The 25,135-nt window shown below is 40.7% G+C and overlaps 1 protein-coding gene, 1 long non-coding RNA gene and 3 pseudogenes across 4 annotated transcripts; 2 read left to right on the forward strand and 3 right to left on the reverse strand.

Annotated features, from left to right (window-relative positions):
- Positions 1–11,225: 11,225 nt before the first annotated feature.
- On the reverse strand, positions 11,226–13,342 carry LOC133713168 (uncharacterized). Its single transcript, XM_062139284.1, has one exon. The coding sequence runs from the start codon at positions 13,340–13,342 to the stop codon at positions 11,330–11,332; it is 2,013 nt and encodes a 670-aa protein (XP_061995268.1). The 3' UTR covers positions 11,226–11,329.
- A 2,828-nt stretch (positions 13,343–16,170) lies between these two features.
- LOC133707746 (uncharacterized) lies at positions 16,171–20,329 on the forward strand. 3 transcript variants are annotated; one of them, XR_009845260.1, is made up of 5 exons: positions 16,171–16,919; positions 17,021–17,119; positions 17,954–18,032; positions 18,542–18,653; positions 20,170–20,329. It is a non-coding gene; the product is annotated as an uncharacterized LOC133707746 (long non-coding RNA). The 3 variants fall into 3 exon arrangements; XR_009845259.1 differs by lacking the exon at positions 20,170–20,329 and having other exon boundaries at positions 16,171–16,709; positions 16,791–16,919; positions 18,542–18,770; XR_009845258.1 differs by lacking the exon at positions 20,170–20,329 and having other exon boundaries at positions 18,542–18,770.
- Positions 18,911–19,762, reverse strand: LOC133707745 (geraniol 8-hydroxylase-like; annotated as a pseudogene).
- Positions 20,330–20,629: 300 nt separating the features above from the next.
- Positions 20,630–22,546, reverse strand: LOC133707743 (geraniol 8-hydroxylase-like; annotated as a pseudogene).
- Positions 22,547–23,425: 879 nt separating this feature from the next.
- Positions 23,426–24,637, forward strand: LOC133707744 (protein HYPER-SENSITIVITY-RELATED 4-like; annotated as a pseudogene).
- Positions 24,638–25,135: the final 498 nt, after the last annotated feature.

A 25,135-nucleotide genomic window follows, 5' to 3' on the forward strand; every position in this document is an offset into this window, starting at 1 on the left:
CAGGGTCCGCCAGGTCAAGGATGGCCTGGACCTTGTCTGGGTTAGCCTCGATGCCCCGCTCGCTGACAATGTATCCCAGGAATTTGCTAGCGGTGACTGCGAAGAAACATTTTTCCGGGTTGAGGCGCATACCATAGGCCAAGAGAATGGTTACTATGATCCTGAGGTTTGCCACATGTCCGCCGGCCTTTATGCTCTTAACTAGCATGTCGTCCACGTAGACCTCGATGATTTTTCCCAGATGCTCCGCGAACATGGCGTTCATCAACCGCTGGTAGGTGGCACCGGCGTTCTTCAGACCGAAAGGCATGACATTGTAGCAGTAGAGGCCTTTGTCGGTGGTGAAGGTTGTGCATTCCTGGTCGCTGGGGTGCATTTTGATCTGATTGTACCCGGAGAAGGCGTCCATCATGCTGAGGAGCTCATGTCCGGCGGTGGAATCGACCAGCTGATCAATACGGGGTAGCGGGAAACTATCCTTTGGGCATGCCTTGTTGAGGTTTTTGAAGTCAACACACATCCGCCACTTGCCGCTGGGCTTTTTGACCATCACCAAATTTGAGATCCACTGGGGATAGATGACTTGGCGGATGAATCCAATGTCCTGGAGTTTGGCGACCTAGTCTCCTATTGCCCGGTATTTTTCTTCATCGAAGGCCCTCCGCTTCTGCTTGATGGGATAAAAAAAGGGTTTGATGGTCAGTTTATGAGTGATAATCTCAGGGGAGATACCTGGCATGTCCGCGTAGGACCATGCAAAGACGGAGGCGTTATGACGTAGGAATTGAATGAGTTCTGCCTCTACTTCTGGATCTAGTTGGGCGCCTATGCGGACTGTCCGCTCAGGGTGCTCGTCCGAGATGCAGACAACTTTCAAGGATGTGTCCGGGTTGACCGGCTCCTTCCTCACATACCTCTCCTCCTCATCCCTAGGATCCTCGAAGATATTTGGTGGCGGTGCCTGGTTTCCCACCGTTAGGACATCATGGCGGCGTGTTGACCGCGCCATAGTCGTTGAATAACACTCGCGTGCCAACTGCTGGCTTCCCCTCACACTGCCTGTGCCGTTAGGTGTGGGGAACTTCATGAGAAGCATGTATCCGGCGATAATGCATTTAAGCTTGTTGAGCGCCGGTCGTCCGAGGATGGCATTATATGAGCTGAGACAATCAACGATTATAAATTCTGTATGTACCTCCGCCATACACGGACTAGTGCCAATAGTCAACCGCATGTAGTCAGAACCGAGCGGCTGTGTGACGTCACCAGAGAAGCTGAGCAGTGGCTCATGATCCTGGAGCAACTTGTTATTCCGCTTGAGATGGCTGTAGCAACCGCTGAAGATGACGTTGACAGCGGACCCGCTATCTACCAATATTCTCCCCACTGAGAACCTACCAAGAATGGCGTCGACCAAGAAGGGGTCATCATGGGGTAGGTGCACCCCGCGCTCTTCCTCCTCAGAGAATGTAATAGGTTCCCAACCTACCTTTGGGATTTTGGCGGATCTCTCGTAACGGATATTGCAGACTTCCTTTGGGTGATTAATGCGTGTGTAACGCTTCCTGGCTCTGTGAGACAAGCCCGTGATTGGAGCACCGCCTTCGATTGTGTTAATGCGGCCCAACGTCTCTACGTTGGCGATCACTGGTGGCGGTTGGCGCACCTTGAACTGTTCCACCTTGCCTTCACGGTACAAGGTCTCAATTGCCGTCTTGAGTGCGTTGCAGCTGTTGGTATTGTGGCCGCTGTCCTCATGGTATTTGCACCATCTGCCGGTGTTTTTGGGTTTGCCCATCCTTGGGTATTTTGCTGGAGGAGGTGGCGGGATCTGATCCTTGCACTGATTGTATATTTCCTCGTACGAGGTTGTGAGGACCGTGGACACTGCATACCGTTGAGAAGACTCCGTTTGTCTGTTGCGGTTATCTTCCTGGGTTGGGCGGTTTCCCTTGTGGTATTGATCCTTCTGCCGCTTGTTCTGGTAGTGGCCCTGTGGCCATTCCCTCTTCTTGTCAGTTGGTGATGCGGCGGGTGCCTTATTAACGGTTTCATGACTGGAGGTAGGCTGTGTGGCCTTTGCTGGCGTTACCGGTGGCGGTGGGACTTCTCCATATGTAATGAATTCCGCCTGGGCGTGAATGACCGCCTCACTCATGATATGGTCATATGCCGCATTTGGATGATTGTAGTTGAGGTGATAAAGGAACGGCCCTTTGAGGAGTCCTTGCTTGAAGGCCGCCGATGCCATCGATTTGTCCAGATCGCGGCAGTGAGATGCCGCCGCTCGCCACCTTGTGACGAATGCCTTGAGTGACTCATTCTCTCCCTGTTTGACGCTGAACAGCTGACTCGTGTTATGATGTCCGGCGGACAATAAGATGAACCGGGAGAGGAAGGTATGTGACAGTGCGTTGAATGAGTCAATGGATCCTGGCGGACATTCGAAGAACCAATTCATTGCCTCTCCGTCCAGTGTTTCGCTGAACAAGTGGCAGAGGGTGGGGTCGTCAAATCCCTTGTTGTTGGTGACCTTTTTGAAGGTGTCCATGTGGACGAAGGGGTCGGTTGTACCGCTATAATGCGACATCTTTGGAGTTTTTGCGTACGCAGGCCTGATAGCTTGTAGGATTGCAGCGGTGAAGGGCCCTAGTCTGGACGTGAAAAGTGGACTTTGAGTTGACGGCGCGGCGCCCGACTCTGCCCGGACCAACCTTTGTTCCAACTGCTGCATCCTCTCCAGGATTTGGGCTGTTGCGTCGCCGGCGGGTCCGGCGTATGTACTCCGCTGGGTCTGCCTATGCCTTGGCGCAGGCGGATCACCCTCAGTTCTTGCCCTAATTTCCGAGCGGTTGGTGCGTGGTACCGACTCTGCCTCCTGCTCCAACATGAGTTGGGGAACGGGCGGCGGTCCCATCCCTAGTAGTTCGGGGGGGGTCCAGCGGGACCTGCATCTGTACGACTGGCTCTGGTCCCAATGTACCAGCGTTGGGATGACTACGCCTTGTGCTATGCGAGTGCTCGCTCTGTACCGGGTTGGCGGTTCTTTCCAACGTCCTTTTCAGGTCATCAAAACGTGACATCAGCGCAGCCACCTGTTTTTGGGCCTCGGTCTTTTCTCTGCGCTCCTCTTCACGTTCTCTGTTTGCCTTGTGAAGGTCTGCCAGTGCCAACTCGTACATGGCGGCGAGGTCCTGGCCTGGTGGGCCGCTGCTGCCTGGATCCGTCTCACCGCCAGGGTTAGTTGGGGTGTTGAATAGTGCGCGGTTAACACCTACCGCTGGATTGGATGGTTGGGGGATGGCGGACTGGTCTGCCTGCTCATGGGCGTTTCCCCCGCTACCGCTAGTCATGGTAATTGTGATGGGATGACCTCTTGTTCAAGGATTCCCACAGACGGCGCCAATGTTAATGCTCAAAGTCTGGCGGTAGCCAAGCTTTCGTTTAACGCGGGTCCGGCGGGCGGACCGCTACTCTGTATATTTGGTGATTCCTGCTGGTTGCCAAATGAAAGACAGGGCGTCAGAGGGAGACCGCGTTGGGCGGTCTTCACTTCTCCGATGCCTAAGTCAGTTGATGCATATAGGCAATAATAATAAATGAGTAGTTAATGCGTCCGTAATGAAGGGAGAAGAGAGGACCTTTTATAGGTGAGGAGAGGTCTGATCTTCTCCTTGTTTTCGATGTGGGACTGATATGCTTCAGTTTCCCAGTTCCAGTAGCTTCTGATGCCGTCTTGGCAGAGTGCGTGGCGGCGCGTCAGCGTTGATCCCGGGGAACGCTTGTGCTCAGGCCGTGGCCCGCCTGGCTGTCTATCTGTTGGTTACTCCTTTGACGGTAGTTGGTATCTCTGGCGGTACGATGAGTGTGTGATTATAGCTAATTATGCTTTGCAACGTACATGTAGGTACAAGCTTTAAGGTTCCAATAGCCTTGACTGTCACTCTCATGCCATTGCCTACACACAGGTTCACTTCATCACTTTTTGGGATTCTCCTCCTTATGAATCCCTGCAAAGAATTAGTAATATGAATAGGTGAGCCTGAATCTATCCACCAAGACTGTGGTTCAACATTTATAAGATTAATTTCTAAGGAAAAAACTGTATTATAAAAAGCCTTACCCTTTTTGGCTAACCAGTTCTTATAGCCAGTGCAGTCCTTTTTCATGTGTCCTACTCTTTTGCAAAAGTAGCACTTGAACCTGAATGGCCTGTTTTCCTTGGCCACTGCAGCTGTTGAACTCTTAGTTATGGCTTTGGTAGGCTTGAGCTTATTCTGGGGCTTTTTCCTTTTAGTCTTCTCAATGAGGTTAATGGTTGTAGCAGGTTCCTTTTCTTCCTTGATCCTAGATTCCTCATCCACACAGATGGATATAAGTTCATCTAGAGTCCAGTTTCCCTTTTGAGAGTTGTAACTGGTCCTAAGATGACTAAAACTGTTAGGCAAGGAATGTAGTGCATAATGCACTACCTGCTCATCCCTAACCCCCATCAAGAGCACTCTGAGTCTGCCATTTATATTGATCATCTTCATAATATGCTCTCTAACTCCCCCTGAACCCATGTACTTTAGATCATGAAACTCCTTGGTTAGCCTAGCTGCTTCTGCTTTTTCACTTTCTTTAAACTTAGCACCTATGAGCTCCAAAAAATCTGATGCTAGCTCAGGCTCTTCTATACTTCCCCTGACAGTCTTAGACATAGATGTTCGGATGAGGTTCTTAGCCATTCTATTTGATCTATGCCACTTCTTGTAAAGGTCAGTATCTTTCTTGGTGCTCTTTTCATTTAACTCTTCAGGCTTATCCTCAGTAAAGCAATAGTCTATGTTCTCATGCATTCCCATATAATTTTCCACAGAGTCTAGCCAAGCTCTATAATTTGTTCCAGTTAACATCAAGACACTGTTCAAGTTCATGTAAGAGTTACCTAAGGAGCAAAACAAAATTCATGTGAGTTCTCAATTTTGTAAAGAAAATTAATTTTAAGTTTTCTGTGTTTTATTTAGCTTTAAGCAACCAAAACAAAAACATACAGAAAACCTAAACAATCCATACTTGCATTCATATCAGTCCATAACCAAAAATAATGTTAAGCAACACTTTTGAGCAGAAGCATAACATCCTGGAGTTCTTTATCAATATGCCATGTTCAATGAAAACAAGTTATCCAAAGAAATTTATCCACATCTTTAGACAGAAGAAAAATTTCTAAGTATCCGAATTTATTTTCATCAAGCATGCATATTGCTGTTTTGTATTCTAAAACCACACTTGACCACTTCTTTGGAAGATAAAATTGAAGCATAGTTTTAAAACACAAAACACAATTTCAGTTTTGTTACTCGATCAGGTACAGTTACTTGGTCAGTTACTTGACCAGTTACACGTACCTGATCAATGTTTTCTGCCAACATCAATGAAGGATGCTTTGTGCATCATAATCATTTATGCCAACAGAAAACCACAAAACATATGAGCTCTTTTACTTTACATTCTATCCAGATTCATCCTTGTAAGAAAATTAAGCTCTTGTATCTGTCAACTTTAACAACGTGTAAACAAAATCTGGGAGATTTGTGGTCTTCATACAATTTTACACAATCACAGATACAATACCATATCAACAATCAATTCAACATGCATATTCAAGCATAACCAAAATTGATTCGATTCCAAGAAACCACAGAACAATCAAGAAATTGTAAATTTCATCCGGTCACCATCTACTCTAGCCTAACGCACGCCGGGAATGCAACTAGGGTTCTTGAGCACAATAAAAAAACTCAATTATCATGCTATGAATCGAAATCAATTTCACAGAAAAACTTGTTTTTTTTTTTGCTTTTTTTTTTCCCAATTTGCTGCTAAAAAATCATAGCGGAAACGTGAATTTTATAATTAACCAGATGCAGTAGTCGACTTAAGTAACTTACCTTGATCAGGTACCTGACCAGTTACTTGGTCAGTTACTTACTTGGTCAGGTACCTGATCAGTTACATGACCAGTGACTTGGTCAGTAACCTGATCAGTTACTTGACCCGTAAAGCAAAAACCCTTACAAAAAAAATTTATGTTTGTTTTGCAAAACCCTAAAACGATTTTTCATATTTGTGAGCCTATGCTCTTATACCAATTGTAAAACCATAGTTACATGCTCACAACATATGCATAACAATCATAAAAGGGATTAAGGCTTACCTTCAGCAATTACTGGCATGGATTCCATCTCTGCAACTGCACAACACGATCACTGAATATGGCCTTCTGTTACTTACCAACTTGCTTCTCAATGGACAGAACAATATGCAAAACGTCGGGTAGTAATCAGGGACCAATTCATCTGTATATATATGAGACTTAAACCTCAAGAAGCTTCCCATTAAAGCATTCATTGTCAGTTTAGGTTTCACTGTTAGATTCCTAATGTATCACAACTTGTAGCCTTTCTTGTAGACTAAGCAATGGATTACTATCCTTAATGAATTGATACACTACTTCATTAAGTCACTAGTATTGATTTACTGTTTGTATCCATGTTAAACTAGGATTGATATTAAACTAATCATCAATCACTATGCCAAAAAACCCTTCAGACGATAGAGCTTAGACGACAGACAGGTTGGTTTCTGTTGTCTGATATAATTTAACGACAGACAGTGTAAAAACTGTCGTCTGAATATAGCAACATACCATGGTAAGTTAGTTTTGAGAATTAAGTTTATTTTCAAACAACAGTTATCTGTCGTCTGGTCAAAGGAGATAAATTGATTTCGTTTTGGGTTGTAGCTTCTTTTTTTTGTTTGTATTCAGACAACATATATATGTCGTCTCGTCAAAGGAGTAAATTGGCTTTGGATTTTGTTGGAACTATTTTTTTTTGGCACAACATGAAGGAATTTAGTTCCAAACTTTTAATGATTTCTCTCTCCCCGACAAAGTTATCAAACCAAAAAGAATGGTTTCGCGCTGCACATTTTTCAGATTCCCTCCTCATCCAATTTTCAGATTCCCTCCTCACCCATATCGAACTCCCTCTTAGCTTGCTTATTACAACATAACAAAAAAACAAATTGGTTTCTCTCCTTTAACCCAAGCCCACTCAGATCTCACCTCCTAATCTCGCAGCTATGTCTAAAGCTCGCGTCACCGTCGACATCAACGTCCTCCGCCGCAAGGATTTTCGGGACTACGAGTCCTTCATCGTCCAATGGGGGTAAGTAAACCCTAATTCTCTAAACCCTAATCTAATCTGATTCCTTGATTTTTTCAATCTGATTTTGAGTTGTTGTCAACTGGGGATGAAGGGGATTAGACGAGAAAGGAAAAAAGAAGAAGAAGAAGGAACAAGGACAACGAACGGAGGAGGAGAAAGGGAGAGAAGAAAAGAAAAGAAAAGAAAAGAAGAAGATGGGAAGGGAGAAAGAGATAGAGATTTTGGGCTCGATGATGAGTTGGTCTTATGGATAGTTTCTGTTCTAAAATAGGATTTTGGTCTAGGAGTTTCGGGTACTGCAACTAGGAAGATGTGAGAATTTGATCTCATGATCTTGGAATTTCACCATCGAAATTCCGGATGTTGAAGAATTGAAAGAAGTTGGGCAGAACTTCTAGAGCCTTGTTTTCATTCTAGTTCTGGTCCTGTTTAGGATTTGAGGTGAGTGACTTCTTTACTTTACAATTTTACTTGATTTCTATATTGCTCTATTGGTTTATGCTTTGATTTCTATAATGTTGGGTATCTGTTGTCATGTGAAGAAAGCTTGTCAACAATGCATACAGATTGAAACTTTCACATAAGGGTTTCTGTACTAGTGCAGCTGCTAAAGTCTCAAGCTCCAATGGTGCTCAACCAAGCAATGTAAAGCTCTTGAATTTTTCACCCTTGTTTTATTTTTCTTGTGGTTTTCGGAGGTTCTTAGGTCCAAGATGCGAGGGAGTTGACTTGTTTGCTAATAGAGCTCGTTTGAGAGCTGTAGGTAAAGATAGTGAGAGTTCTAGTGGTACAAATGCTGTTTTGGGTTCGAGTTTTGATTTTGTTAGGGTAATGGTGAAGTGTGGAGTTGTTTTAGCAGCTATGGTTTGTGGGGTTTTGGTGTATGGGTCTAGGAGAGCTTTTGCTGTGGAGGGTGTGGTCAATGCAAGTTATGGGGTTGTTGACAAGTGCATATTGATGTTCAGAAATGCTTGGCCGAAGACGCTGCTGGTTCTTCAAGTTTTTAAAGAGCAGGGTTTGATTTTGGCTGCGCTTTTGGGTCTCTCGGCTTTTTTCTCAATGGCAGAGACTTCGATTACCACGCTATGGCCTTGGAAGGTATGAACTTTATGTGTTTTGGCCTTCTGGGTGCCTATGTTTTGATATAGTTCTGTGTTTGAAGTGTATCAACTAATTAGTGAATGATAGACTGCATTAGAATCTTGGAAGAATGCGAATGATCTAAACCATTAAAATTTTGAAAGAATGTGAGTAACTAACCTATTAGAATCTTCAATTAGCACATTTGCCTCGGAATGTATGAGCTTTTACTGGTTTTGGCCTTCTGGATGCCTATATCTAAATAATGTGTTGTCTTTGGAAAGTATCATTATCCAGTGAATTTACACACTTTAGAATCTTCATAAGCATGGCAATGATCCAAACCATTGATTTGAAAGAATGCGAGTGAGCTAACCTTTCTTTCGTCATGAAGTTGAACATTTCTTTCTTATTGTAGAATTTACTTGTGTACTCAGTGTTGTCAATATTGGAGCAACTACTTTAGTTACAGAGGCTGCAACAGCGATATTTGGTGAAGCTGGTGGTGCAGCAACTGGAGTAATGATTGTATGTCTCATTTTCCCTGCCTGATACGATACATAGTTGAAGGATTATCTGACCCTTATGTTAAGGGTCAATTGGGCCTTTACCGGTTCAGGACGAAGACACAAAAGAAAACACTGGCTCCAAAATGGCATGAAGAATTCAAGATGCCCATTATTACATGGGATTCATCTACTGTGCTATCTATTGAAGTTCGTGACAAGGACCGATTTGTTGATGATTGCCTTGGGTTTGTTTCTGAACTTATTTAGAGGTTATTTAATTGATCAGTATTCAGAAGTTGATGAATTGAATGACTTAGGGATACCAGAATATGGGCAGGCTGTAGATTTAGTTGCTGTCACTACAAAGCTTTTCATATTATTTTGTTGAGTCTTGAATCATCGCTTTAACCAATGTTAATGAATTTTTGTGTGTTACTTTTGTTTTGCCTGACTAAGTTTTTTCCCAAGTCAGTTTTTGTTTGCCGGTCTAACTTACCTTATTCTGTATCCAGATTCTGCTCCATTAACATTGGTGAGTATAGAGATGGCCAGAGGCATGACATGTGGTTGCCTCTTCAGAATATAAAAACAGGAAGGATCCATCTTGCAGTAACTGTGGTTGAAGATAATCCCAAGGTATTTTTGACTTCCTCTTAATTACTTATGCTCTACTAATAAGGTAATGCAATCTAAAGAATTCATAGGTCTAGTTTCTGGATAAATAAGAATTTAACCACAGGCTGATCAAGTGTGCACTCCGTCTTGGACTTGAACGTGTTACGTATATGCAGGGGGGTGATAATTGATATAGCTTGAGTAACTAATATTCTTCAAGACTACTAACTCAGTCAAGTTTATTTTACTTCTCGTTTGATATTAGCAAATCCAACTTTAATAATGTTCTTGGCTGGAAACAAGGCTGACTTGGAAGAGAAGATAAAAGTAGGGACTGAGGTATATACTCACTACTACCTTCCCCTGTTAATTTTTTTGTTACCTCTATTCATGAAGTATAGTCAACTATACATTTGCATCTCGATTGAGTGGTCAATGAGTTTTCTGCTTGATACTGTTAATCAAGCAATTTGACTATAAAAGTTTTACTTGTATTTCATGTGTTTAGCCCAATGGTAACTGAACTAATGTTGGTTGATGTTGTCACAGAAAAGTAGTCCTCACTTAGGAAGCAGAGATCTAGCAGGGCAGAAATTGATAGGAAGCAGAGACAATACGTAGTCTGCAGAAGGCAAGCAGAAAACAAATAGTGAAGTCTTTGACCATTGCGCAATAGATACACTGCTGATTTCTCATGGGACAAGTACACTCTTCATGAAGGACCTTTTGAGGAGGTTGGAGCAACGTGCTGAAACTTTTATCAATGGGGTAGATTAGTTTATGCTGCTGTTAACAAACCCTATTTCATGGTTTGAGTATGATTTTCATCATTGGGATATATGATAATACATTGGAAGTTATATGTCTTTTTAAATAATATCAAACAATAGAAAGTTACCAACAACTATGGTTTGAAACAAGTACACACAACAGAAAGATCAAAGATACTTCAAGCATCTACACATTCAAAGGACATTTAAATGTCCTTTTACAACAAGAGAGACAATAGATAACTAATAGTGGATGTTGTTTTAATAAAGTTCACACAACAGATTTGGCAAAGAAACATGGAAATTCTACACATTCAGACGACATATTATTGTCGTCTCGCATTAAAACAGACAATAGATTATTTGTAAAGTCTGTTGCTAGAGTTTGACGACAACAACATTTGACTGTCGTCTGATATCATATTTAACCACATATACTACCATTTTGTGCATATCTGAGCAACATTCAGACGACAGATATATTTTTGGTGACTGTCGTCTGAGTCACCTTCTGACGTCGGGTATTGACTGTCGTCTGAACACCAATCAGATATCAGCTTAATAGACGACAGATTTTCTTCATATCAGACGACAGTCAAAGTCTGTCGTCTGAAGGGTTTTTTGGCATAGTGAATTACTTTATGATGATATGTGTTATGTCCATATTTGATCTTACAAGAGGGACATAGAAGTCTAAATTTCTGAACGAAAACATAATGGCAAAGTTGCGAAATGAAAGTAAAAAACAATAAAGAAAATTAAAAGAGATTTCTAAAGGAACTACAAAATCATTTAAAGATTAAACTTTGCAATACGCATCTTATTTATACATATATTCTTCTTGAACTCTATTGATTAAAAGAATGTGCATATGCAGAAGTTATGATAATGCCCTCTTTGTTTATGTAGATTTGAAATAAAAGACTCTGAATCTAAATCTGTCGGTTTGGGAGACAATTGATCATACACACATATAAGAGCAAGAAACTTTTGTAAATCCCATTTTCAAGCTCATGGACATAATAAATCTTATACCAAATTGTCAGAGCAAAAATTGTTTAAAGTTCAAAAATATATCTATCAATCAATAAAGCATCCCGCCACCGAATTAGATCAGCTATATAAATCTCCCTTCTTCTTACTCTTCATCATCCTCTTCTGCCTCTCTCAACCATTGGACAAACGTTTCCGCCTGCCTGACGAAAATTCTGTCTGATTCATCTGCATCTGTCTTTTCTTCAACCCACCTCAGAATAGCTTCTTCTTGGATAACTTCTTGGTCATACAGTTGATACAGTATCTTATCGAACACAGAGGAGAATTCCTTGGCAGACTCCAAACACATTTCTTCAAACTTCATTATTACTTCTATCTCCTCATCTATGTCTGATAGGTAGTTCTTGAGCAGGTGTTTCCATTTTGAAATTACCCTAGAAGCAGCTCTAACCAATTCGCTTGCCGAGTCATGTGGAGCTTCCAATGCCAATTTCATCATCGAGTAAAAGATAGCTCCAGCACAAATTACAGTTTCCTTGTTGGATGACAATCTCAGCGAGTTCACTTCCAAGACGACATGCTCTAGTTTTATATTTTCATGCACGGCTCTTAGGAAGGTTGCTTCAACCTCATTCTCAAAGTCAGAAGTATCTTCATCGCTGTCTTCAGAATCACTAGATTCAAGTTTTACCTCTCCTGAAGATGTGAGACTGCTTCCATCCGTGGCACGTATCACCTCAGCATGTTTGTCTGCAGGAATGGGAGCAACTGAATTTCTCCACTCGTCATCACAAATTGACCAAACATAACCAGCCCCACCAGTACCAAGCTCATTTGGTTTATTTACATTACAATTAATATGCCGCGAAATTTCTGCAATTCCATTGCTATAATCGTCTGCATACTCCAGCTCCTCATCATCACTATCTTGTTCGGTTGGTTGTTGAAGTAACGATATCTTTGAGTATGAAGGAACAGTGCATTGTTCTCCTAAAACAACCTGGAAAGACAAAACTACTCCAGGTTCCAAAATTGCCCCGGACTTGATGACCACTCCATCACAAACCACAGCATGCTTTAGCTTGCAGCCATCTTCGATGGTGACATTGTCCAATATATAAGAACCTTCTATGGAAACATTTGACCCAATAGAACACCCTTCCCCAATAACAGAACTTAAAATTTCAGTATTGTCCGCAATCTTGGTGCCATGTCCGATTTCTGTAAACTTAATATCTGGCATCGAGGGGTAACTCCCTCTCTGAATGATGTCCTTACTAACTGCATCGTAGCTTCGGAAGTTGTCAATCTTAGCAGCATAACTAGAGTCAATTTCATGTGTGAATATCTTGTATCCCATAACGTCATCGTCAAGCAATCCATTCAATAAATCATGACGAAGATCTTGGTAATCGATATTGTATGCTAGAAGGCTGAGGACTTCAGGAGAGCAGATGTCGATATAGCAATCCTCTCTATCATTATGCAGAGAAATCGAAGATTTACCAACAAGCAACGACTTATCAAGACAAAATATAGATTCCTTTGTATGGTCTGCCTTTTCCTCGTAACACAAAAGCTGCTTTGTGCTAGGATCTATTGCCATAAACAGCTCACCAGTGCCAAGTAATCGAGATTGGTGGGTCATGATTTGAGAAGGTTTGATAACAATTGTCATTACAGCATTATTATCTTTCTTTCTTCTCTCTTTATGTTCTTGAAGCACTTGAGTAAGCGACATGTCGCTCACAGTATCCCCACTTATGAGGACAAAATCTCCATGGATCACATCGCGCTCGTATATCAAACGCAGAGCATCTCCAGCACTAGCAGAAGCATGTGACTCAATTGCGGTGACTGCGAAGCAGCCAGGTTGACAAAACCACCTAGAAGTCTCTAGATAATTGATCACTTGCTTGGAGTGAGCGCAGCAGAAAACAAAGACCTCCTTGACTCCAGCAGACTTGAGCCAAGCTAAGGTGTAGCTGATCATGGGGACATTTACTAATGGCAAAAGCACTTTGGGGCGTTCAAGGGTGACGGGGTAGAATTTGGTAGTAAAACTATCGGCTAAGAGGATGGCCTGCAGGGGAACATGTCCCAATTCCTCAGAGTCCTCGGAACCCCTCGACGCACCTTTCTTCTCTGCACCCATTGCCCTCTTCTTTGCACCCATTGCCTTCTCTTCGTTCTTAATTTGTATGAATGAATTAAAATTTAGGAGAAATCGATCAATGAAATTCGGATCTCTGCCTTTTGCGATAGGAATTATAATTTGGAACCTCTGCCTTTTGTTCTTAATGTAGCTAGCCCTCGCTGCATTATGAATAGAAATTTCCTCTTCACTAGGAAATAATTTGGATACCAAAGAGATTGGGAATTTTCTTATTTATTGATCTTCTTCAAAGATGGAGTATATATACAAAGTATACACAATCCTAATATGAAACTAATTACATCGTGGATATTCTCCCATTAACTACATAATATTCTCCTTAACTATACAATCCTAATTATACTACAATTCCTACAATTATGGAGAGTGACTCACGCCAACAATATAGATAAGGAAATTCCCTATTCCTAATTTGGAATTGGTAAGTTTACATGTATTCATTATTTTAAGACGAAAAGTCAGGCATCTTATTAGGTATCAAAATTGTATTGTTATGTTATTTGTATTTTTCTCATTGAATTATTATATTCTTTAAATTTTTCTTATCTATACTATTATTAAGAGAAGAGGGGTTTGTTAGCCAAAACAATTTTTTTTTTACTGAAATAGCCCTCAAATATTAAAAAAGTTTAAGAAAGTTTAAATGTGCAAGGATAAAGTAAGTTGTAAATTACAAAATAAAAAAGCTTAAAAAAATATAAAAATAAGCATTATCCATCTGCTCTCCCAAACTATCACCCAGTAACTTCAACTGTTCCTCACATTCAACTGCTAAAAATTGGTTTCATTATTTTAAAATATATTTTTTTTTTTCAAAATAAAATTCACACACATAGTGTGTGTTTTCCTTCTAGTTATTCATAATTTCAATTGAATTTAGAGTCAAATAAGTCAAAAATTTAAGCTTGAACTTATCCCTTAATCGAACTGAGCTCGAACTTTAAGAAATCATTCGAGCCAGAGTTGAGCTTAATTAAGTTTAGAAAAAACCCCAATAAGGTTTCTTTTTTTTTTACTTTGTCAAGGGGAACCCAAAGGTTTCCTAGGCCCAAGATAAACTCATTCGGCGCATGTGAAATGCTCCAACTGTGCATTGCAGCACAGTGCCTGGCCACTTTGACAGCTTCGGGGTTCGAACCTAGGTTGGGGAGCACACCCAACTAGGCAAGAACCACTAGGCCACTTGCAGTGGTTAAAAAGCTACCCAATAAGGTTTCTTTGTACTTGACTACTTATTTGAGAAATTCTCAAATTTTAATGAAGAAAGGAAGAAGAGTACACAAACGGCAGCAAGGCCTAGACCAAATAGCTAGTTTAAGCAAGCCATAATTTCAAAGTTCATGGCCAACTATTGGAAGCCATAAATTCAACCACTCTTGAGTCTTGATATTTTCTTTCCACACAATCTTTTTTTAAAAAAAATAAAAGAGGTCATCCCATTATGTAATTTAGCAAGCAGTACAAAAACAATCCACCCTATGGGGTCGACAAAAAGAACCGTTCCGTATAAACTACTACAAAGTCACCACTAACTAAAAGAGCAAACAAACTAGTAGTCTCCTAGCACACCCACCTTTTAGGATTAAGCCCACCTTTTCTTTCCACACAATCTTAACCTAGCTTGAAAGTTTTTATTTTTATTTTTTATTTTTTAACATAAAACCTTCAAGGAAATATATAAGAAAATTACTAGATATTAAACTAGCTTTCAGAAATCAATTATAACTTATTGGGCACAGCTCGAAGTGGCTGAGCCATTTGTAAAGTGAGGCCAAACTTGTCTTCTATGTTCATAGTCTCAGATACAACTCCATCTTCAAGTTTACAATCGAAGCAGTTAATGAGTGAACCCAACATCAAGTGTAACATTCTCATTGCTAGTGGCAGTCCAAGACATATTCTTCTCCCACCACCAAATGGAATGAAACTTTGGTCTTTTCCCGTAACATGAATTTGGTTCTCCAATCCTAAGAACCTCTCCGGCATAAAAGAGTCTACCACCACCAAATGGAATAAGATCAAAGTTTCTTCCCGTAACATGAATTTGGATAAGATCAAAGTTTCTTCCCGTAACATGAATTTGGATCTCCAATCCTAAGAACCTCTCCGACATAAAGAGTTTGTGTTGTCCCAAATGCCAGGGTCTCTGCCTATGGCCCAAGCATCGTGGCAGTAGCAATGGGACTGATGAGTGTAACCGGAATGTTTCTTCTTCCCAAACACTTGATCCAGCTCAACTTGAGCTTTCGAGAGGCTTTCTGGGTTGTGTAGTAACTCAGCCATTGCTCATTCCAATGTAGCTGAAGTTGTATCTGTGCCCGCAGCAAATAGAGCATGTATATACATTCCACAATCAATTGGCAATTGATAGAGTGGTCCAAACCCATACCCATAGGCAAGGTCCCATGGATAACCCGCTTTAATACTATTATAAAGTAATCTGGGGTTCATATCTGTGAGCTTCGGAAATATTCAAGGAGCTAAAGTGAAACAGTTCGATATTTGATCTGTAGTCTCAGTAATTGCTAAGGTCCTTGAGGTGAAGCTTTCGAATTAAAGGTTAATATTAAAGTACACTTCACGACGAGTTCGTGATAATTTTCTGGAATTTTTTGGATATGGGAGCTATTTATTACGAATTTCTGAAATTTAGAAAATTATTAAAGGAAAAGGAAAATGCTCCGGTGCAATCTTGGCCGTATTTGTTTAATCAGAGCTATTGAAAATCATTCAAGGAAGTACCATATATATAGACTAGATTTTTTTTTTTTTTTTTGGCAAAGTATATATAGACTAGATTAGATCGACAATTCAAAAAAGTCGAGAGAAGCCCAGAGCTCTCGACCCGTTTACACGACCTGACGAACTGCGTAGTGATCGACCGGAACCTCTCCATTCGGCGACGATAGGGCGGCGCACCGGTACCGTTCGGTTCGTCTTGACGACGCCGACGTGCCTCTTGTCACGGATCGTCCATGCAAGGAGCGAGGAGAGAAAATCGAGGCTCGAAAGTTTCCAACTTTCTGGCGGTTCCGCAGCATTTTCCGGCGATCGTTTGTCGTGCATGAGGTATGAAGTGTGACCTGCTCTTCGAGCTCTACATGTCCGTATAATTAGTTTTCGATTTCGGTTGGGTATTGACGGATTGATGATTTGTGTTTTTCGGTATCATCGGACTTCGTCGGAGTTCACTGTTCACGGCTGCTTTCTTGTGTTTTTGGGTTCATTCCCGCCAAAAATTCTCGTCCTAGAACTGGAATTGGAGCTCGGTTATGTTCAATTCATGGAACGGTTTGGTTGGAGAGCTCGCTGGCGTTCGCTGCTGGGAATTCCAGTAGATAACAAGGTGAGCTATTTCTCCATGGAGAATTGAAATCAGTTTTGTGTTTATCTTCAAGTCTTCTGCCTGAAATTATTGGAATGGAAGTTTGTTACCCGGCTTGTTATGTGCCGGGTAAAATTGTGGAGGAGTGAGCAAAGAAAGGGTTTTTCCCAGCTACTGTGTTCTTCGTCAAAGGAGTGAACCCCATCTGTTTTAGTCTTGTTTGGAGTCGAGGTTAGTTGGGTTCTCCTTTGATGATATTGAAACATGAAAATTTGGTTAATCACCTGATGATTAGAACTTGGTTAAAATGATTTTTGTTTGTCTCTGTCAAGTTCATGAGTGGAAGGCCGCAAGAAGGGACTTTGTGGAGCTGGACCAAACTTGGGTGTGGAACTCTAGAATGAGAGTGGTTACTATGATTTTCACCAGAGGTAATGATCTGAAAATAGATAGAATTGCTGTGAAATTGTTGGAGTATGAAGTTGATTTGTTTGGGAGTATATTAATTGCATAATTTGTTAAAGGTACAGTCTTGGTGGCTGTAATCAAGTTATTGGAAGTACAGTGTGCTTTTGGACTTGTTGACGTTGCAATTTGGGCTGGTGGTGAATTATAAGGTTTAATTGTGAGTTGTCTGCTTGATAATTGATATGTGCTTGGTGACTAAAAATCAAAACACAAGTTGTGGAAAGCATAAATTGCTCGATGTGTAAAGACTAGGAATCGAATGTTGATATTTTATATATATATATATATATCATATCCTTTGGGTAACTGCATCATGTATTGACTAATTGGTCTTAAAAACGTGGAATGAAAAGGAAAAGAATGATGACTGTAAATTTGGATTCTATACCATTTGCTAGTGAGACTATGAAACCAAGAGATGGATGTGTATAGATTGTTAGTTAATCTGGTATATGCTAGTTTCCAGTACACTCTGTTTGTCATTAATTGTGATACTGGACATAAGTTCTAAGTAGACATATACGTTGTGTGTTAATGGATGACGTAGAACTTGGGTTCATACGAAATTGTCACCAAGTAAAACTCGGGTTATCACTCAAGTTTGGCTTAAACTGAAGAGTGGTGTAAAAGGGTAAATAGTTTTGGGTGTCCTAAGAAATAAAAAGGATGACACCCGATAAGGAAATTAAGGAATTCATTTTGAAGGAAAATAATTTAAATGGACTTGGTAGTATTTGCAGTGTGTTATTGAATGGAATTTTGTTTTAACACTAGAATACTATTGTTGTCGGGCTTAGGGGCTCCAGTTACCCAAAATGGGAAAGGTGGTGATGTTGGCCTAGAAAAGCGAATGGAGTCAAAGTTGCGATATTGCAGGTAGGGGATTCTGGACTCGCCTCAATTAGTAATTTTGATGCATATATTTTAAGGAAATTATTGATGCATGAAAAATGTATTTCGATTTTTCTATGAGTTAATATTTGATGACCTGAGAGTGAGAGGAGCATAGCGATTTCCTTGGGCTTCGATCCCCTATACCTCCGGAGGGGCTGTATGGACTGAAGAGTGTATGACATCCTTTGAGGTGTGGCACTGCTTCTAGGTGATACGGCGTAAGTGGACACTCTCGCTACACCTTGCCGGTGTAAACGATATTAATCATGGTAAGGTTGTAGTAGGCATAGCGATCATTCATCAGGTCTGTTTTATTCTTCTGGACCCTACTATACTTTTATAAACGAACTACGGTTGTGGTTTCGAACATCTTTATCTATATGCATTGTTTTCTCACTTACTTTGCCGGCACCTGTATTTTAAATTGTTTTACACCTAGCTGGGGTAGAGTCTTATTGAGCAGCGAGGACGAAAGCTCACCCCTACAACAGTTTGTGGATGCAGGTACTGTGTACGAAGACGGGACAGTTGGACAATGCTAAATGTGGCTTAATTACCCTGTACTTCAATTGTGTCATCGACGGAGTTAGATCTGCGTGACAGGTCTTATTTATATTTGTCTTTAAAAGACTTCCGATGATTTATAGCTTTCACCTCACTTTAACAAATGCTTCCGCGCTCAAGTTTTCCTAATGGATTTACTAAAGTACTTTTAATTTCTTTCTTACGCCTTGCGGGTTCTTAGGACTTGAGTTAGGAAAATTCTTAGTCTAGGTTCTAAGGATACACGGCACTGTAATGTACTCGATTTGATGAAATGCAAATTGGGGCGTTACAATATCCAAAACCAATTGGCAATGGATGGAGTGGCCCAAAACCTTATAAACTCATAGCCAAGGTTCCATTTTTTCCATGTGGGATGTATATATTCTCAACACCTTTAATCAATCACAGATTGAGTGAAGCCTAACATCTTGTTGTAGTAATTCGTAAAACGCCGCCTTGTGCCTTGCGGGTCAAGCTTCCTAAGCACAGGAAAATAGTCCCCCAAATTCGGTTTCCCAGCCTCTTCCATTAAGCCCCAAACGATCTCATTGTACTCTCTGGCCATCTCACTACTACTACTTTCCGTAGCAGCCAAATCGAAAGAGAAAATAGTCCTTAACAGCAAATTGAGGGTAGTTTTAAAAGCAGCCTCTTCAATATCTACTGCCACACCATGTACCATGCTCTCAACTTGCACTTTCACTCGCCGATTCGCTTGGTTGGCATCAAGAACTTTGGTGGCAAACAATTGGGAGCTGCATATTTTGCGAAGCTTTCTCCGCCTTGGTGATACTGACATCCAGGGCAAGCTGTCTGTCACTGCTTGCAGCGCATCTAGGATTGTTCGTTGCAAAACAATTGATGGATTCAGAGGATTTCTTTGGCCATGGTTGATGAAGAAACTACAATAGTGGTTAGTTGGCCTAGTTTCAAAGACATTATGGGGCCATATTGTTGTGAAAGCTTGGTCAAAGAGAGATGAGGTTTGTCTCCAAGCTCGAAAAGATTACCTATCAATGGAAATGGCTTTGGTCCTGGCTACCTATCAATGGAAATGGCTTTGATCCTGGTGGAAGCCTAGCTTTGGCTCTTCTATGGAGGGCTTGGACTAAGAACCAGGAGACAAAACACAGAGACAGGAGTACTATACAACTCAAGAAATCCATCTCTCACAAAACAAATTTAACTTGAAAATTACAACTCTTCTTGGCCCTTAATTTATAGAATGACTTGAGATCTGTTGGCCATTGGCATAAATTAATGACATCTTTTTTCAAATGCTGTCTAGATTTGAAAGATACTACAGTATCTCGTTTGTTAACCTTGATTATGCAATTAAGTTAGAGGTACAGCTAGCTTAGTTTCAACTAGTAAAGCAGCTGGTGTCGTAGGATACTCAATCACCATTCTCTGCTTTCATGTTCAAGGAAACAGCTTAATCAAATTTAATGTCAACCAAATTATGTGTTTTATTGTGCAAACTAGAAATTTGCCTACAATAATTGAAGAGTTTTTACTTTTTAGTGAGCCAGTTCATTCAAAAATTTCAAGACAATCATTGCCACACTTGCAGGTCTATTCTGGTAACTTCCTTATTCGCAAATGACTCTTATCAGATGAAAGCCCCTCTTATCAATAATGAAGTTTAGCAGGCTTCAGACTGGTGGCCATGTAAGTCTAGCCGTAAGTTCAGACTGGTGGGCCTTTTACCACAAGCAACCTAACAGTGGGCATTAGTCCGTTCAAACTGAGGCCAAACTAGAGATAAGATATGGAGCAAATTAGCCATAAAACTCGAAATGCTGATAAAAACATTTTGAGTAGGGAAAATTAGCCATACTTGAAGTCTATGACTTGTGATTTTCATAGATGCTGATGGAATGCTGTAAAAGTAATGATCGCTTGAACAGAGCTTCTTATGTGGGTTCAAGTGTTTAATACAAATGAAGAAGGGTATACTAATGGCAACAAGGCACAGACCAAATAGTTTAAGTCATAAACTGTAAGTTAATTCATGGCAAACTAATATATTAATCACAAATTTTATTTTTCCTTGTAGAAAAGAAATTTCACTAAACCTTCATGGAAATATATAAGAAAATTACTTGATTCAGCCCACTGTTATTTTACATCATTCCATTAAAATTCAGAGTAGAAACCAATTATGAGTAGGGAACAGCTTTGAGAGGCTGAGCCATTTGTAAAGTGAGGCCAAACCTGTCTTCCATGTTCATAGTCTCAGGTACAACCCCATCTTCAAGCTTCCAATCAAAGCAGTTGATGAGTGAACCCAACATCAAGTGCAACATTCTCATTGCCAATGGCAAACCTGGACATATTCTCCTCCCACCACCAAATGGAATAAGCTCAAAGTTTTTTTCCATAACATCAATTTGGTTGTGTAATCCTAAGAACCTCTCTGGCATAAAAGAGTTTTGTCCCAAATGTCGGCGTCTCGGCCTATGGCCCAAACATTAACTAGAACTTGTGCACCCTTCGGGACAATGTAGCCCCCGATTTCTACATCTGTTTCAGCTTTTCGTGGCAGTAGCAATGGACCCGCTGGGTGCAACCGCAAGGTTTCCATGATTATTGTTTGTAAGTAAGGGAGTCTGGCAATGTCGGATTCCTCAATTGGTTTTCCTTTTCCAACCATTTGATCTAGCTCTTCTTGAGCTTTAGAAAGACTCTCTGGGTTGTGTAGTAGCTCCGCCATTGCCCATTCCAATGTGGCTGAAGTTGTATCTGTCCCCGCAACGAATAGAGCCTACTACTAATTGTTTAGAAAGTAACACTGCACTGCATTGCACTTTGAATCATTATTTAGTTGAATATCTTATCATTTAATAGACAAATAATTTGTAATTAAGCCTAGCATTATTGAAGTAAGTATCCAAGAAGAACAGAAAGTAGTAGATAGAGAGTAGAAACTAACCACAAACAAATGTTCAACAACTTCGGAGTTCTTCAAATCCACCTCATTTTTCTCTTCACCGAGGTTTATAAGAGTATCCAACATATCATTACTTGTTACATAATCATCCCCTTTTCTACATTCCAACCTTTGACTGATCACTGATTCAATCAAGCCTAACATCTTGTTGAAGTAATTCATAAAGCGCCGCCTTATGCCTTGGGGATCAATCTTCCTAAGCACTGGAAAATAGTCCCCCAAATTCGGCTTCCCAGCCTCTTCCATGACACCATTAACAATCTTCTTGAATTCTCTAGTCATCTCACTACCACTACTCGTGTCATCAGCCAAATCCATCGAGAAAATAGTTGTCGACAGCAAATTGAGTGTAGTTTTGAAAGCAGCCTTTCCAATATCTACTGCCAAACCCTTTACCATGCTGTCGTTGACGCTAGCTATGAGCTCTTGCACTTTCACTCGCCGGTTTTCTTGGTTGGCATCAAGTACTTCGGTGTTGAAGAGGTGGGAGGTGCATACTTTTCGAAGATTTCTCCACCTTGTTGATACAGGTATCCAAGGCAAGCTGTACTCTCCAATGTCTCGCAGCGCATCTGGGATTGTTCGGTTGCAAAAGAGTTGGTCATTGGTTCGGAGGATTTCTTTGGCCATGGTTGATGAAGAAACTACTACAGTTGTTATCTGGCCTAGTTTCAAAGACATTATGGGGCCATACTGTTTTGAAAGCTTGGTCAAAGAGATATGAGGTTTGTCTCCAAGCTCAAAGAGATTTCCAATCAATGGAAATGGCTTTGGTCCTGGTGGAAGCCTAACTCTGGTTCTTCTATGGAGGGCTTGGATTAACAACCAGGAGATAAAGCACAAACACAACAGTATACTAGACAAGAAATCCATCTCTCACTAAACAAATTAGCTTCAACCAGAACTCCAACTCCCCTTGCGCTTAACTTATAGGATGAGTTGAGCTAGTATATGAATTATTGACCATCTTTTCACATGTGGTATAGATTTGAAGGGACAGTTTTCCTTTAATAGCCACATTATAGGTATTCCTTTATTTCGTTTACGACTTTACGTTATTGGGACCTGGGAGGTATTGCCCCTCTTTGGTTATTGATATATATTGAGAGGCTGCAAATCCTCTGCTATCCTCGATCATCCAGCTATGAAAAAAGGTTCAATTCCGTCTCTTATGGCTTGAAGAGAGGTTGGCTCCTCTTCCTGCCCTACTTCTATCATGTCTATGTCAGATATATAGTAAAAGCTGGATTGAATGATTGAAAACACAGAGGTACAAAAAACTTGTAAGGAACTATAGATCAGCAACTAACAGCTTTTGCTTGCTAAGAGAGCCAGCAACTAGTATGTCAAATGGTTAGGCAGGAGCCGCAGGATACTTACCAATGCTCTACAAATGCGCATTTATTTGTTAACAGCTCAATGACACTTGATTTCTTTTTTATATTTAAATTAGGAAAACGACTAGTGCTTGTTGAATCAATAAAAAGATAATAAAAACTACTATCCAGAAAAGAATTTAGGGATGGGGGAAAATGTTGGTTACACAGATTCAATGGGCCCTGAATACTTTTCTCTGGTGAAGATTGCTTCAGAAGATTGTGTTCACTAATAACTTTCTCTTACAGTACTTGGTTGACTAGGCCTGAAAGGTTTGGTACAAGCTTTCTAATATTACTATATTAGTAATTAATAGAGCATAGCATACTTGTTCAAACTACTTCTAGGGGAAGCTACATTTCCCATTTCTATCCTATAAAACTCCTCTAGCTAGATTTGCAGTTGCATTCCATCTCAACAAGCCAAAGCAAAACACACAAAGCCTCCTTCACTACCCAAAAATTAAAACAAATTCGATTTTCGTAGTCTCACACTGAAGATGTTTTCTCTAACAAGCATGCCTTCAACAACATCAGTTCTATCAACCTACACCGCATTTGCTGCTGCAGCAATGCTGATCAGGACAGTGATCAGTGAGGTCCAGACTATGGTCGGCCAGTTGATACCTCAAAAACTCCAGGACAAAATCATTGCCACACTTGCAGGCCTATTCGGTAACCTTCCTAATTCTCAAATGACTCTTATCATTGATGAAAGCAATGGTCTCTCTATCAATGAAGTTTACCAGGATTCAGAACTCTACTTAAGCACAAGGATCACTGCCTCAATTGATCAACTTAAGGTTTCCAAGTCCCCACGCCAAAACAACTTCTCTGTTACCATAAACAAAGGCGAGAAGCTAACTGACGAGTTCGAAGGAATGCAGTTGAGGTGGGAATTCTGTTGTTTTGAAACGAAACAGGCGAATATGGACTATGAAAGCTATTGCTCATCAACAGAGGTAGTAGGGCATAAGTCAATTCAGCTCAGTTTCCACAAGCAAACAGAGAAAAGGTATTAGAAACTTACCTGCCATATGTAGTGCAAAGATCAAAAGCAATTAAAGAGGAAAACAAGGTGGTGAGGCTGCATGCACTTGGAAACTTTGGTGGAGAATGTTCGATCGGTCCCTGGGGTTCAGTCATCTTTGAACATCCATCAACTTTTGACACATTGGCAATGGACCCAATGCTGAAGAACGAGGTGATTGCTGACTTGGACAGGTTTGTGAAGCGAAAGGAATTTTATGGCAGAGTAGGCAAGGCATGGAAACGAGGGTACTTGTTGTATGGTCCTCCTGGCACAGGAAAGTCGAGCTTGATTGCAGCCATGGCTAATCACCTCAAGTTTGATATCTATGATTTGGAGCTTACATATTTACACAGCAAATCGATCAATCATAGTGATTGAGGATATTAACTGCAGCATCGAATTGAATGACAGACAAGTTAGAGGAACCAACCCCAGTGACAGCCAGGTATATTGATAGCATAATACCTAGCAACAGAACATTTATAAATATGCAGAAGTGTAACTACGCAAATGTATGAATGATTTTCTTTTTGGCAGTTGACACTATCCGGATTGCTCAATTTCATTGATGGTTTATGGTCAAGCTGTGGAGATGAGAGAATAATTGTGTTTACCACCAACTACAAGGACAAGCTAGATCCTGCATTGTTGAGACCAGGCCGAATGGATATGCATGTTCACATGTCCTACTGCACACCATGTGGATTCAAAACCCTTGCTCATAACTACTTTAAAGTAAAAACTCATCATCTCTTCAATGAAATTGAAAAATTCATAAAGGAGGTTGATACGACTCCAGCAGAGATTGCAGAAGAACTCATGAAAAGTGAAGACACCGATATAGCGCTGGGAGGACTCATTGCATTCCTGAAGAAGAAGAAAGAGATGAACTGCAGTGCTGAAGCCAACGTTGAAAAAAACAATAGAAAATAATGAACTAAAGGAATACTAGGCAGTTTGCTTCATAAAATCCATTTGCATCAGTTGAATAATGTGTATTTCAATTCTGCCAATATCAATTTGCAGTTAAGTTACAACTTTTCATTTGTTGTGCATAGTCGGTCCCTAAAAGCAATTATATATATTACAAACTAGCAATTATTTCTACATTAATTTGCATTTTTCAAGATATGGCCTGAAAAGAGTAGGAAGAGCTTTGTGTGAAAACGGTACTCGG

This window comes from Rosa rugosa, chromosome 5 (genome assembly GCF_958449725.1).
Source record: "Rosa rugosa chromosome 5, drRosRugo1.1, whole genome shotgun sequence".
In the NCBI taxonomy this organism is placed as follows: Eukaryota; Viridiplantae; Streptophyta; class Magnoliopsida; order Rosales; family Rosaceae; genus Rosa; species Rosa rugosa.

What these genes read in the sequence shown, in the direction of transcription:
- LOC133713168 (XM_062139284.1), bottom strand. Translation starts at nt 13,342, where the DNA reads ATGGGTGCAGAGAAGAAAGGTGCGTCGAGGGGTTCCGAGGACTCTGAG.